Source organism: Entelurus aequoreus, linkage group LG09, assembly GCF_033978785.1.
Source record: "Entelurus aequoreus isolate RoL-2023_Sb linkage group LG09, RoL_Eaeq_v1.1, whole genome shotgun sequence".
Classification (NCBI taxonomy): Eukaryota; Metazoa; Chordata; class Actinopteri; order Syngnathiformes; family Syngnathidae; genus Entelurus; species Entelurus aequoreus.
Window position 1 is genome coordinate 77644114 of NC_084739.1, and position 16782 is coordinate 77660895.

The window sequence follows — 16782 nt, forward strand, 5'->3', positions numbered from 1 at the left end:
TTAGGGGAAATTGAACCAAAAAAAGTAGCAAAATGGGTAAAATAGAGCAAAAATGTATACAGAAAAAAGCTGAAATATTGATACCAATAACTAATACCTGTATTAACACAAAGCTGTATCTATAAATCAGGGCTGTCAATTTTTTTTAATTTTTTTATGCAGATGAATCACATTTTGTAATTTGGTGAAATTGAACCAAAAAAAGTAGCAAAATGGGTCAAATAGAGCAAAAATGTATACAGAAAAAAGCTGAAATAATGATACCAATAACTAATACCTGTATTAACACAAATCTTCGTCTATAAATCAGGGCTGTCAATTATTATTATTTACTCAGATAAATCACATTTTGTAATTTGGTGAAATTGAACCAAAAAAAGTAGCAAAATGGGTAAAATACAGCAAAAATGTATACAGAAAAAAGCTGAAATATTGATACCAATAACTAATACCTGTATTAACACAAAGCTTTATCTATAAATCAGGGCTGTCAATTATTATTATTTAGTCAGATAAATCACATTTTGTAATTTGGTGAAATTGAACCAAAAAAAAAAGTAGAAAATGGGTAAAATACAGCAAAAATTTATACAGCAAAAAGCTGAAATATTGATACCAATAACTAATACCTGTATTAACACAAACCTTTATCTATAAATCAGGGCTGTCAATTATTATTATTTACTCAGATAAATCACATTTTGTAATTTGGTGAAATTGAACCAAAAAAAGTAGCAAAATGGGTAAAATACAGCAAAAATGTATACAGAAAAAAGCTGAAATATTGATACCAATAACTAATACCTGTATTAACACAAAGCTTTGTCTATAAATCAGGGCTGTCAATTATTATTATTTAGTCAGATAAATCACATTTTGTAATTTGGTGAAATTGAACCAAAAAAAAAGTAGAAAATGGGTCAAATACAGCAAAAATGTATACATAAAAAAGCTGAAATATTGATACCAATAACTAATACCTGTATTAACACAAAGCTTTATCTATAAATCAGGGTAGTCAATTTTTTTTTTTACTCAGATAAATCACATTTTGTAATTTGGTGAAATTGAACCAAAAAAAGTAGCAAAATGGGTAAAATAGAGCAAAAATGTATACAGAAAAAAGCTGAAATATTGATACCAATAACTAATACCTGTATTAACACAAAGCTTTATCTATAAATCAGGGCTGTCAATTTGTTTTTTTTACTCAGATAAATCACATTTTGTAATTTGGTGAAATTGAACCAAAAAAAGTAGCAAAATGGGTAAAATAGAGCAAAAATTTATACAGAAAAAAGCTGAAATATTGATACCAATAACTAATACCTGTATTAACACAAAGCTTTATCTATAAATCAGGGCTGTCAATTTTTTTTTTTTTACTCAGATGAATCACATTTTGTAATTTGGTGAAATTGAACCAAAAAAAGTAGCAAAATGGGTAAAATACAGCAAAAATGTATACAGAAAAAAAAGCTGAAATATTGATACCAATAACTAATACCTGTATTAACACAAACCTTTATCTATAAATCAGGGCTGTCAAATTTTTTTTTTTACTCAGATAAATCACATTTTGTAATTTTGAAAATTAATCCATACAAAGTACAATTTATATCCATTCAAAAAAAGACCAACTTCATAAATTGTTTTTATTTTGCTTAGATGTTGATCTCCTTTCAAACGACCATTTTTGATTACTAAATAAATAAAAATACAAAACTTTTTTTTGTGTATTCTGCCATTTGTATTCATGGGTTTCTTTAAAAAGTTGGAGAAAAAAATCAGAAGTTGAATTTTTGGTGACATTTTTTTAGGCCACATCACCCAGGCTTAGTTGCCTTCATGATCCCTGGTCCGGATCATGTTTTTGTTATGTTCTGTTAGCTTCGGACTCTTTTAGTTCCTGTTTGACACCTGAGTTTGTTTTAGTTACCATGGCTACTTATCATTTTCACCTGCCTCTGGTATTCGGGACGCGCACCTGCTTCTAATCAGAGGACTATTTAAGCCTGCCTTTGCCAGTCAGTCGTGCTGGCGTCATTCTGTCACAACGGGGTTTTCGCTTTCTGCGGGGTCGTTCTCCCAGGAAGGCAAACGGACGACTCCGGACAGGACTTGCAGGTAGGAACATGATTTAATTTCAAGAAAAAATCAACGAGGTACACAACAGAAAACAACCCGAAGGCAAGCGTGCCTATCGCACGCGGAAGCTAAGGAAAAAACTTAGGACATGAAACTATAGACACGAACCTCACGAAACTGTGGCATGAAACAACTAGCATTAACTATGACATAGAACAAACACGAAACTGTGGCATGAAACCAATACGAAACCGTGGCATGAAACAACTAAGACTTACGTAGTCCAGGCATGAGGCAAACAACTAATGACGCTCGGACGACTGACTGGCTTAAATACAGGCAGGCTTAAATAGTCCTCTGATTAGAAGCATGTGCGCGTCCCGAACACCAGAGGCAGGTGAAGATCATAAGTAGTAGAGGTGTGGGGAAAAATCGATTCGAATTCGAGTCGCGATTTTCACGTTGTGCGATTCAGAATCGATTCTCATTTTTTAAAAATCTATTTTTTTGAATGTGAGTGTGAATGTTGTCTGTCTATCTGTGTTGGCCCTGCGATGAGGTGGCGACTTGTCCAGGGTGTACCCCGCCTTCCGCCCGATTGTAGCTGAGATAGGCTCCAGCGACCCCGAAGGGAATAAGCGGGAGAAAATGGATGGATGGATGGATTTTTTTATTTATTATTTTTTTATTTAATTTTATTTATTTATTTATTTCAAATTAATCAATCCAACAAAACAATACACAGCAATACCATAACAATGCAATCCAATTCCAAAAGCAAACCCGACCCAGCAACACTCAGAACTGCAATAAACAGAGCAATTGAGAGGAGACACAAACACGACACAGAACAAACCAAAAGTAGTGAAACAAAAATGAATATTATCAACAACAGTATCAATATTAGTTACAATTTCAACATAGCAGTGATTAAAAATCCCTCATTGACATTATCATTAGACATTTATAAAAAAATAAAAAAGAACAATAGTGTCACAGTGGCTTACAATTGCATCGCATCTCATAAGCTTGACAACACACTGTGTCCAATATTTTCACAAAGATAAAATAAGTAATATTTTTGGTTCATTTAATAGTTAAAAAAATTTACATTATTGCAATCAGTTGATTAAACATTGTCCTTTACAATTATAAAAGTTTTTTACAAAAATCTACTACTCTGCTTGCATGTCAGCAGACTGGGGTAGATCCTGCTGAAATCCTATGTATTGAATGAATAGAGAATCCTTTTGAATCGGGGAAAAAAAATCGTTTTTGAATCGAGAATCGTGATGAATTGAAAAAAATCGATTTTTAATCAAATCGTGACCCCAAGAATCGATATTGAATCCAATCGTGGGACACCCAAAGATTCACACCCCTAAAAACTAAAACAAACTCAGGTGTCAAACAGGAACTAAAAGAGTCCAAAACTAACAGAACATAACAAAAACATGATCCGGACCACGGATCATGACAGTTGCATGGTAAGCTCTGTAGTAAGTAAAGGAGTTTCCATCCGTACTTGATCATTTGTACGCACAAAAGCTGCAAAAAATGTCAGATACTGGTTTAAAAGAAGTTAGTGTTCCAGTACTTGCACTCTGTAATATTTAATAAATTATGGATATATATCATTACATGTGTTTCTTCCTCAATACGTAAACCTATACCGCCTGTGTGACGTCATGCAAATCCCACAATCCTTTGCAATCCGAGCAGTGAGCATGTACAGTAACATCTTAGTATTCAGTGTAAACAGAAAATAAAATAAATATATATATATTTTTAAATATTTACTATATTCTGTATGGTTGATACAGGAGTATTGTGTGCATGTAAATATGAAGTAATATTGTGTGCATGTAAACATCATTGCTTTTAAATGATCTTAGAATGTTTTTTTCAAATTCGATCCCTATCCCCTTTAGAGAGTGTCAAATAATTGACTTTTCCTTTTAATAACAGTTAAGGCCGGCTCGGGCTTGCCCTCAATCATCCCTTCGTTACGCTGCCAAAAGCTTCCTTCCAGTCTTCATACTGTTTGACACATTCAAACGCGCCTTTTTTTGTGCTCAACTTTCAACAATTTCTCGCTACATTCTTGCACAAACACGTTGCGCCCACAAATGATTTCGTTCTACTTCCAGGAAACGGCAGGAACAATTAGATTCCCTGTCAGAAGATCTGCGTTCTTTTTAGGCGGATGTCTTGGACTTGTTCAGATCGATTTTTGTGCGAACGTCGTTCGGGTATTCATGCGCGTCCTTTGTGAATTGTGACCAGCAAAACGACTGTGGCGGCGTGGCGGCACACTCGAAACGTACAATGGAAGAATCACGTCGCAGCTTAGCGACGGTCTTTTTTTATTGTCGGAGAGCGGAGGAAATGGCTGGTGGCTGTGTGGTTGACAAGTGTAGTGATTGGGAAAGATACGCCATTGTGAGCGGCAGCCTCGCGTACAAGAAGTGGGAGGGAAGCTTTCTCTCTTTCACGCTATCTCTTTTCTTCTGGGTCGCCTTTTTTTGCCAAGAGGAGAAGCCAAGTTGGTCGCTTGCGTCTCTGATGTTGCCGTGGGGCCTTTTTGGAGCTGGCGAGGAGACAAGGGTTGCTTTATCTGGAGATCCACGTCTCCGACACCTCCTCCATAGCATTTGTTACGTTGAAAGCCTGTTAGCTCCAGCGTGTCCCCAAGAAGTTGTTTTCGGCGTCCCTCTTGGCCCCGCTCGCTCTTAACATACAACCTCTGCTGCTTTTCCGGCGACTTCCTGTCTCGGCTCGGTGGCGTAACAAGTCGGAAGCCTTGTTGTCACGGCGTGAAATTCTTTTTGAAAAGCTGAGGAGAAACCTCGGCCATCTGGAAAAAACACATCCAATGTTCCCTCTAATTTTTCATGTGTCTGGGCAAACGCAAAAACTTCCAGAGCACACCAGCATCATACCTGTCCCAACCCTGACTTAATAAATTAAATCTTTTACTATACTTTCATGAGTTTATTTTCTAATTTAAGTGATTTGGCCCACTTACAATGAGAATACCCAAAAAAATCGTGTTTTTCATGAGCTATGTACCAGCGTGTCTGTGTACTCTGGAAATAATTAGTACCCCTTGATTTATGTAAAAGCTTTTGACACAATCGATCAATCCTTACTTAGTGGTTAAGTAGTTATTTAAGTAATAGATCTCAATATGTGTACACTTATAGTATAATACATCACACAGTTTCATATCATTTCACTTTACATCATGTCCGAAAAGGAGTAGTAAGAATCAAAGCTTATTTAATCCTACTCCTTTCCCACTTCAGAGCGTTTACAAATATATACATTCATTTACTGACCTTTTTATAATGAAATAACATCTATGAATTAGTATACACAACAGTTTTGTAATATGAAATTAATTAATTCAGTCATTATTAACATACTGAGATGAAGAATATCTTATTTTCAATCAGGTTGAAAGTATTTCTCATAATTCTTCTTCTTTGTACTTTGTAAGCACTATTAATTTGAACAACCTCTGGATCATATGAGTACAATGTTTAACTTCATTACTTAATCCATTCCATAATTGAATTCCACTTACTGATATGCTAAAGGTTCTAAGTGTTGTACGTGCATACAAATGTTTAAAATTAGATTTTCCTCTAAGGTTATATTTCTCCTCTTTAGTTGAGAAGAATTGTTGTACATTCTTTGGTAGCAGGTTATAGTTTGCTTTGTACCAAATCAATTTTACCAAATCACAGAACTTTAATATTTCTGACTTAATAATGAAAGGGTTTGTATGTTCTCTATATCCAACATTATGTATTAATCGAATTGATCTTTTTTGTAACACGGTTAGCGAATGTAGCGCACATTTGTAGTTATTTCCCCATATTTCTGCACAATAACTCAGATATGGTAATACTAGCGAGCAGTAGAGAATATGAAGTGATTTTTTAATAAGACAATAATAGCCAAGAAGAGTAACTTGTGGGGTTCCACAAGGCTTGGTATTGGGACTTAAGTTATTCATACTAATTTACTTATTTCATACTTGAAATGTATTATGTTTGCAAATGATACAAATGCATGTTGTTCAGGAGACGACTTGAAGGAAGTGTTGAGGATAACAGAGGTTGAGTTGCTTCAGCTAAAAAAAATGGTTTGATATTAATAAGTTATCATTAAATTATAATAAAACTACATTTATGGTGTTTAGTGGTGCAAGGACGAATTGTGAAGCAAAATTAAATCAAGTGGAAATTGATAGAGTATATGAAACTAAATTATTGGGAATAATAACTGATCATAGATTATTTTGGAAACCACAGATTGAATATATAAAGAGAAAAATATCCACATTCATTGCTATTCTTTATAAAGTAAGACGCATGCTGAATAAGAAATATCTGCATATGTTATATTATTGTTTTATCTTTCCATATCTAACATATTGTGTTGAAGTTTTGGGAAATGTTTATAAAACAAACATAGACCCAATAATTAAACTTCCAAAAATGGTAATTAGAATAATACACAAAGCGTGCTACTATGAACCTACCAATCCATTATTCATAAGTTCTAATGTGTTAACATTTTCAGATATTGTGTTTTTAAAAACAATGGAAATTTTGTTCTGAGTAAAGAACAACAGCCTTCCAGATTGTGTTCTTAAGTTATTTAAATTAAGAGGAGAAAACTATAATTTACGGGGATATTGATTTTTGAAATATGTAAAGTAAGAACAAATATAAATACAAATGTATTTCAGATTTAGGATTTAAATGGTGGAACAAGCTCAGTGATGAGTTGAAGACATGTATTTATTTGTTAAGGTTTAAGAAAGCCTTGAATGGTGAAATAATGGAACATTATAAACTATAGCAACAATTGATTTTTTTGAACGTTGATGTTCCAGGCAATCTAATTTTCAGTGAATGTATAGGATAGGCAAATATAAGCCTTGGCTCCAGCCTATTCCTTTTTCGGTCATTTTTTTTCTTTTTGTTTGTGTATGTGAATGATTGTTAATATGTATAATCTGTGCTGTTAAATTGATCACACAAAATGGTTGATTGTATGACCGAAATAAACTCATTTCATTTCATATGACAGAAGACAAAGAGTTGGTCTTGGCCCAGTTTGTATGGCACAAAACGACAAGTTTTGATAGTTAGACGTTTTTTACTCATGTTTTTGTTGTGGTTACGTCCGAAAATAAAACGTTTTTGCTCTGTAAAAGTATTCGGTGGAATTGACGTCCTCTTTAAAGCATCTCGTGAGACGTTACAATGAACAGTGCTGACGATCATGGTTTAATCTGTTAGGGCCGCTTGTCGTCACCTGTCACTCACAGTTGCTTTGCAAAATTCCACAGAACAAATAGTTGTTTGTTTTGTTTACCGTTCAGAGTGGATTTTATTTTGTGCGTGGCATAGACTTGCTGTGTGCAGAGGAAGCAATTACGTAGCCGCGCACCTTAGAGGGAACATTGCCCACATCATATAGTCATGAAAAATTATGACTTATCATATACTGTATTTTCCGAACTATAAGCCACACCCACTACATTTTCTAAGAAAAAACATATTATACCAGACTATATTATTACCAGACTATAAGCCACATATATATACATTGTGAAATGAGTTATTTACACAAAGATTTTGTAAATGTTTATTTAAATTCCTTCATTCTTCCCAAACGGTGTCTGTAACACGGCAGTAAAACGGCTGATCAAACAAAACAGAAGTCATCGTCATGGACCCACTTTCTGCGGAAGCTATCTCTCCAATCAGCTAAACAGACTCGATAAGTCCACGGTGACGTTTTGGTGAATTTATGTAACTGAAACAATAGAAGATATAAATCGTACATTTTTTTACCCTCAACAATTGCAGCCCTGCTACTGAGCAATGTAGCACACTGCTTTCGTCTTATGCACTCGTCTTCGTACATGTAGGTATTTTACAGAGTAGGCCAAGTGTTCCCAAACAGGTTTTTCAAGCTCAAGCTTCTCCTTGGCATTATCGCTTATTGCTAGCAATTTCTCCTGCTAGCGCAGTACTCCTTAATTATTTTCTGAGGAAGAAGAAAACACACACCCCTTCTCCCCCGCCTCCCCCCCCCACACACACACACACACACACTCTCTCTCTCGAGTAATAGTATAATTTGTCCATAAAGGACATAACATTTTTTTCTAAATAACAACAAAAAATAAATATTGATCAACCTACAACAAATAACTTTATTAACATTGTTTTTCATCTGTAACATAAAAGACTTAAAGTGCATCAGTTTGCTGAAATTCCCCAAAATACAAAATTCCTATTTAAAAATGTTTTGACCGACTTGAATCAGAATCAGAATAGTTTTTATTGCCATTGTTTGAGAACGGGTTCACAAATAGGAATTTTTCCTGGTGCAATCGTGCAACATAAAACACATATAACACAGAATAGGTAATAAAAAGAGCTGTAACTGAGCTATCAGATCTTGTTATTGTTCATTTGCCTGATGGCCGAGGGGAAAAAACTGTTCAGGTGGCGGGAGGTGTGGGTCTGGATTCACCGTAGTCTCCTGCCTGAGGGGAGAGGGGAGAATAGTTTGTGTCCAGGGTGAGAAGAGTCAGCTTGAACCATTTGATACTGAAAGTTACATTTAATTCAACTCAAATAATAATACATTTAAATCAGCAACATCAACTTAGAAGCACAATATATGCAGTAGGAAGGGTTTACCTGACACATGAAACGTGACGAATTGCGGGGGCCCACCTTAGCAGTCAGACGGCAATAGAGGGTTGAATATCTTTAGAATGTGTTTTGTGGCAAATACAATTTCGACCACACGTGAGTTGCTATGTAGAGTGGCACTTTCCGTCATCTTCAGCAGACTGCATTGCAAAATGATTAACCCCCCACCTTCCTTTCACGCCAGATCCACCCAGGAATGGGGCCATGTGAATCCCTTCCCTACTGTAAACACTTTAACCTCCAAAACAAAAATTAATAAAATAATTTGTGTTTTTATTTTTAATCAATAAAAATGAGGAAGTCAGGATGAGTGGCTACAATGAGTGTTTTAGTGCACACCTTTTCGAAGCAGGGTTTGGTGCATGATACTGATAAAGCTTGTTCTCAGACACACCCCTTTTGGCATGTGTGTGCTTCATTGTAAACTGCATGGAAGTGAACCACACTTTGTGTTTGTGTGTTGGAACTCGTTGGAAGAAGCTATTTACCAGATACGGAGCATTTCATTTTTAATAGCTCCCTTGAAGAAATATGTTGCGCAAGGCCTTGTTGTGAGTTGTCCAGTGACAGGTTGTACAAATACTTTTTTAAGTTCAATGCCTCATGTACCGCTCACATGCCCCAGATACACAGGCATTTTGCAGATACTATACGGTGACGCAGTGGTTAGCGTTCGTGCCTCATAGTGGGAAGGTCCTGGGTTCGATTCCCGGGTTTGCATGTTTTCCCCGTGACTGCCTGGGTTCTCTCCGGTTACTCTGGCTTCCTCCCACCTCCAAAGACATGCACCTGGGGATTGGCAACACCAAAATCCGCCCTTATGTGTTACACTGCAAAAAGTCAGTGTTCAAAAACAAGAAAAAAATAAAATAAAATTAGGGGTATTTTATTTGAACTAAGCAAAATTATCTGCAAATAGAACTGGAAAATTTGGCTTGTCAAGATTTTCCAAAACAGGTAAAATTAGCTAACTTCAACGAAACCAAAAATACCTTAAAATAAGTATATTCTCACTAATAACAAGTGCACTTTTCTTGATAGAAAAAAAAAAAAAGAGACCTTTTTGCTCAATATGTTGAAAAATATTCTTAAATTAAGTAAATGCTAGTGCCATTATCTTGACATAATGATATGCGCTCGGCATTACATTTCTTATACTAAAAACTAATTTACTGTTCTTAATGGAAAGGCAACAAGGCAAGCGCTTGTTACTCTCGGGGTCTACTAGCCGCTCAGGCAAATCATATGGTCTAAAAATGCATTTTTCCATCGATAACGTGACATCTTCGCGCCAAATGCGTGCGCTTTCAGTCAATTAGTGCGCATACATACAGCCCGGCCCCTGGCCAAAAATTTTTAATTGTAATTTTGAAGAATTCATCTGAATGTGTGTGCAAAATTGTTAGAAATGTCACATGTTAAATGTTTAAATATTAACTGTCAGTTTACTGTACTGTGCCAACTGTACTATTATATGAGTACGTGTTTTCTATTGTTTCATTGAAAATAAAACAGCAAAGTCCATTTGGCTGTCATCTGTTTTGATTATGTGACACAATTGTGTCAAAGTCATGATTTTTTTGTTCATGCTTGAAATAAGAAATTATTACTTTAAAAAAGTAGTTTTATACTTGTGAGTGTTGATGACACAGCTTTGCAACAGTTGATATTCTAGTTTCAAGCATGTTTTACTCAATATAGGTCATCAAATCTCAGCAACAAGCTGTAATATCTTACTGAGATCATTTAGGACCAAAACACTTAAAACAAGTAAAACATTCTAACATAAAATCTGCCTAGTGAGAAGAATGATCTTATCAGACAGAAAATAAGCAAATATCACCCTTATTTGAGATATTTCATCTTACTTAGATTTCAGTTTTTGCAGTGTACAAGGTGAATTCCTGGCAACCTCAGCTGCCAGTACTTTACCGTAAATTCTACAGGTTTTTTTGTAAACACATTGACAATATATAGTTTTTTTTTCATAGTAATTTACCGTAAGCAAAAACAGTTATCAACTGTAAAATTAACAGATTCTATATCAACATGTTTTAATGTCCTATAGGGCTGGACAATTAAGCAAATTTTAGTTTCGATTTTGATTATGGCTTCTCAAGATTAGGAAAATATAATAATAAAAACAAAAAAGATTAATGTGCCATTATGTGCATGCAAATTCTGGAGCTAAAAACAGACTAGGAGCGAATGAGTGGAAAAAAAGAGCTGGTCTACTAGAAGTTTGAGATGTCACTATTGTTGCTACTTTTTATTTGACACAGTGCTAGTATGCCTAATCATTATTCATTGAACTCATTCATTGAATTCACAAAAGTGGCCAATAAAATGGAATCCGCTGATAACCGCAAAATAACATCAGGGAAATTGACATAAATGTGAGTGAAATGTTGTGATTGTGAGGAGTAGAAAAATTTTTTTGGGAAAAAATAAAATGTGTCCGGTAGCGCTCATTCATCCCCGACACAGTCACTGTCACAATGTCGAGACAGTCATTTGAAACAGCGACTAAACTACAGAACTAAAGCTAACAATCCATACACCCACAACACATCTCATCTGCTTGTGTTGTTGTGAATGACATCATCCATGTAACAACAACGTACAAACAGCAGTCGCAACTTGAGAGGCGCACTCTTGTTTTTTTAACAGCGTCAACTGAGTCGCCGCTTTACACGTCGAGCTGAGAACAACACAGCACACTTCCACCTTTCACAATAATAGCGTGGTGTGCCACATTCGGTCTGACAGCGCTAACAAAATAAAGGTTTTAAAAAAGTACAATGTAACAGGTACAATGTACTTAAGCAGTTATTGATACATTTAAACAATTATAATGCTTTGACCTAAAATATTAGTCACACTTGTCCAAAGATGTATTGCACCAATTAATGTGAGGGATTATTGCATTTAATTAACATACATTTTCTCAAATTTTATTTTACACAAAAATCACACACTCTGGTGGTAAAATAAGTGTAAAATAGAGATGTCCGATAATGGCTTTTTGGCCGATATCCGACATTCCGATATTGTCCAACTCTTAATTACCGATTCCGATATCAACCGATACCGATATATACAGTCGTGGAATGAACACATTATTATGCTTAATTTTGTTGTGATGCCCCGCTGGATGCATTAAACAATGTAACTTCACCATGAATTGATTAACGTGGACCCCGACTTAAAAACAAGTTGAAAAACTTATTCGGGTGTTACCATTTAGTGGTCAATTGTACGGAATGTGTACTGTACTGTGCAATCTACTATTACAAGTTTCAATCAATCATTCAAAAACAAGGTTTTCCAAAATAAGAGAACAACTTCAACTCCAGTTATGGAAAAAAGTGCCAACATGGCACTGCCATATTTATTATTGAAGTCACAAAGTGCATTATTTTTTTTAACATGCCTCAAAACAGCTTGGAATTTGGGACATGCTCTCCCTGAGATAATCCTAATACCCACTACAACTATGGGAAATACTATACTTTAACTTGCACAAAGTGCATTATTTTTTTAAACATACCTCAAAACAACAACTACAAAAACAATGAAGGCACACAGCTTCAGTCCAGAGTATACTAGAGCATACTTGCTAACCTTGAGACCTCCAAATTTGGGAGATGGGGGGGGGGGGGGTGTATATTGTAGCGTCCCGGAAGAGTTAGTGCTGCAAGGGGTTCTGGGTATTTGTTCTGTTGTGTTTATGTTGTGTTACGGTGCGGATGTTCTCCCGAAATGTGTTTGTCATTCTTGTTAGGTGTGGGTTCACAGTGTGGCGCATATTTGTAACAGTGTTAAAGTTGTTTATACGGACACCCTCAGTGTGACCTGTATGGCTGTTGATCAAGTATGCATTGCATTCACTTGTGTGTGTGTGTGTAAAAGCCGCATATATTATGTGACTGGGCCGGCACGCTGTTTGTATGGAGGAAAAGTGGATGTGACGACAGGTTGTAGAGGACGCTAAAAGCAGTGCCTTTAAGGCACGCCCCCCAATAAAGTTGTCCGGGTGTAAATCGGGAGAATGGTTGCCCCGGGAGAAATTCGTGAGTCTCCCGGGAAAATCGGGAGGTTGAAATCGATGCCGATAATTTCCCATATTACATTTTAAAGCATTCGATATTACCTAGTGTCAAAGGTAAAAAAAAAACCTGAATTTATTGTGTTTTATATTGTTATTGTTATTTAAATGTATTGTTATTGCTAAAACTATTTCACTTGATGTGGTTTATTTGTTACTAATTTATATCCAGGGAATATAGTTAAAGTTGAGTTTCGGTGGTACAATTAATACTCATGTTTTCAAATTAATAAATAACCGTCTAATTAATCATAATTAATTCGACAATGAGCTTGCAGTTGTGCAGATTTTCTTTTTCTTTTTTTTACAATAGAACACGTACTAAGACCTGTCATCTCTTTTTAATTTCGTAGAGTCTGTGAGAGAAAGAAATGGTGTGTTTGCTTCCAGCTTTGGCAACAAGGTCCAAAGTGCAACAGCAACAGGATCTTCATACCCCACCAAAACACTGTGAGTAATCCCCGCGTCCGTTAAATACCGTGTGTGTGTGTGTGTGTGTGTGTGTGTGTGTGTGTGTGTGTGTGTGTGTGTGTGTGTGTGTGTGTGTGTGTGTGTGTGTGTGTGTGTGTGTGTGTGTGTGTGTGTGTGTGTGTGTGTGTGTGTGTGTGTGTGTGTGTGTGTGTGTGTGTGTGTGTGTGTGAGTGTGTGTGTGTGTGTGTGTCAATTGCATGTCCCTGCGTGTGTCATGTCAACTGTAAGTCTGTTTTTATTGCACATCAATCCTCCCTCCTCCTTTTGTTTCCACAATATTGTCGCTCACAATAAGTAAATTGAGCCTCCCGGGATGATTTTGTGCGGAGAAGTGGGCCATTGTACGGTCCGTTATGGTCCGTATTTGAGCGAGCTTAAGAGCGGCCCGGCCGCAATGTTGTCCCGCTCTCTGGTGACGTGTGAAAATGTCAAAGCCACATCAGTTCTGGCTCTTACACTTACTTAGCCACATTTTCGAAACGCCATTTTGGAGGCTCTCGCGACACCCGAGCGACCGTTTAATACAGCCGTGCGTGTGGATGACATGTTGAAAGAGTGTGACTAAAGACACTCAAAGCATTTGGCACAAATAAAAGCATCCGTAGCGCTATTGTGAAGGAGGATTGTTGCCATCTCCCAACTAACATATTGGAGTGTTTATGTGGGATTTGTGTGCATTAGATAAAAAGGCGCGCATTCTGTCCTCCTGAGGCTTTTCATGGCGGTTTGACTGTAACACTGATGACTCCGTCCACGTCCACCTTCCGCTAAGCTCCCTTCCATCCAGCCAAAATCCCCTCTATCGGCCAATTTGGGTCCAGAGGGAGCGAGATGCTCGGTCCTAAGCTCTTTTTAAAGACACTAAAAAGGAATGATGTCGGCAGTTTGGCAGTCAGAATGGTTCTTGCGCTGCCCCGAGTCTTCCCCTGCTGACTGAGGCCAAGAAAGCACATCCCAAAGAGAGCGGCAAACAAAAGCCTTTGCCTTTTCCTTTTTTTTTTTGTGTGTTCCTTACTGCACAATTTCCCTCCTCCTGTAGAACAATTTTAAATATCGTCCCGCTCCCCTACCATTGTAATCTGGTCTCAGATGAAGTTTCATTGTTTCTCATGTGAAGCCAGTGACAGCTTAGCCGAGACGGAGTCGGCGAGGCTTTGGAGCGCGGGCGTTCTCCTCTTTGGCTCCGCGAGAAAAGAGCCGCAAAAAGAGAGACGGGCGAGCACAATGGCGGTCCGGGGGCTCGTCGCCCATTCCCAAAATCTAAATCTGTGCAGGGTAGTGAGGAGAAAGGAGCGAGAATCCGGGAAGCGTCCCAACGTTTCTTTGATGGCCGCCGGCCTCTGACGCTCTCAGCTTTTTTGCTTTTGTTTGTAGAGTCGACTCTATCAGAGGAAGTCTGTAATACCAATGTCAATCAATCAATCAATGTTTAGTTATATAGCCCTAAATCACGAGTGTCTCAAACGGCTGCACAAGCCACAACGACATCCTCAGCTCAGATCCCACATCAGGGCAAGAAAAAACTCAACCCAGTGGGATAACAATGAGAAACCTTGGAGGGGACTGCAAATGTGCACTGAAAAACTGAAATCTAAGTAAGATTAAATATCTCAAATAATATTTGCTTATTTTCTGTCTGATAAGATAATTCTTCTCACTCAGCAGATTTTATGTTAGTCTTTTACTTGTTTTAAGGGTTTTAGTCCTAAATGATCTCAGTAAGATATTATGGCTTGTTGCTGAGATTTTATGACCTATATTGAGTAAAACATGCTTGAAACTACAATATTAACTTTTTTAAAGTAATAATTTCTTACTTCAAGCATGAAAAAAAAAATCATGATGCCGAGCGCATATCATTATGTCAAGATAATGGCACTAGCATTTACTTAATTTAAGAATATTTTTCAACATAATGAGCAAAAAGGCCTTTTTTTAAATTTTCTACCAAGAAAAGTGCACTTGTTATTAGTGGGAATATATAATATTTCTTGTTTTTTAATTAGACGATTTAATACACTTTAATATTTGATTTAATAGTGACAATCTTGAATCAAAGATCTTACATGATGACTCAAGTTAGCCCAATATCAGAAATAAATAGGGGTGTGACGACAATGCAGTACTTTTTTGGCACCAGCAGAATCCTGCCAGTCCTACCGTGCACCAGTTCACCTAAAATCTAACGCTGCCATGTTACGGTACATTGGTTGCAAGTGACGTCACGCCCGGTTGCCGACTCGTCACAATTCGACACTTGACGATTACTCCAGCAGCACTGAGAGTGGACTCAGCCAAAGTACCTCCAGGTCAGAGCATACTTGCCAACCCTACCGATTTTCCCGGGAGACTCACGAATTTCAGTGCCCCTCCTGAAAATCTCCCGGGGCAACCATTCTCCCGAATTTCTCCCGATTTCCACCCGGACAACAACATTGGGGGCGTGCCTTAAAGGCACTGCCTTTAGCGTCCTCTCTCACTTGAAACCTTCACCCCTTAACAGCCGCATGCTGTCCAGGCGTCCGCATTTCCTCCATGTAAACAGCGTGCCAGCCACATTCACATAATAATGTGGCGTTGGACGGGTTTAACAATGGTCTTTACTCGAGGATGTCAAGAAATGCTGACACGTTGTATGATCTTTTAACTGGTTTAATGATAACGTTAATTTCAAGCACACACGCACACACAAGTGAATGCAACGCATACTTGATCAACAGTCACACTGAGGGTGGCCATATAAACAACTTTAACACTGTTGCAAATATGCGCCACACTGTGAACCCACACCAAACAAGAATGACAAACACATTTCGGGAGAACATCCGCACCGTAACACAACATAAACACAACAGAACAAATACCCAGAACCCCTTGCAGCACTAACTCTTCCGGGACGCTACAATAACATCTACGGCTTTTGGAGCTCAGTGCACAACTGCACACACAACAAGAAGGAGACGAAGCAGAAGAACGAAGAAGAGACATGGCGACGACGAGTAAGAAGAAGAAGTACGCTTGCAAGTTCCAAAATGATTGGAAAAAATAATTTAATTTCATCCAGGTCAGCTCGAAGGGGAAGGGCTATGCTGCCTGCACCTCAACAATGCGCCGCTTCCTCTTCTATCGGTCAGTCATCGTCAGTTGCAGTTCCAATTATTCCAGCCTTTCTGAATCCGCAAAGTCATTTATATTCATCTCCTTGGCAACTACCTGGGCGTGGAGACGCAACTGTACGGTTGACAAGCCTCTCGCGGCAGCACGTTGTTCAAGCACCCATTTGTGAATTCGTTCCTCGAGCTGTGACCACCTAGATTTTAGCCCGCGATTAGCTTTTTTAGTTTTCTTCATTTCAGTAAGAGTAGC

The 16782-nt window shown here is 37.5% G+C and overlaps 1 protein-coding gene across 6 annotated transcripts in view; it reads left to right on the forward strand.

Moving 5' to 3' along the window:
* wdpcp (WD repeat containing planar cell polarity effector) overlaps nucleotides 1-16782 on the forward strand; it is a 189447-nt gene that overhangs the window by 150966 nt on the left and 21699 nt on the right. For all 6 annotated transcript variants that reach the window (XR_009827347.1, XR_009827348.1, XR_009827350.1 and 3 more), the window contains one exon: nucleotides 13299-13395. Coding sequence is in view for 1 of the 6 variants with exons in the window: in XM_062059490.1 (XP_061915474.1) it covers nucleotides 13299-13395 (97 nt within the window). In the remaining 5 variants the exon portion in view is untranslated. The remainder of the gene's footprint in view (nucleotides 1-13298; nucleotides 13396-16782) is intronic.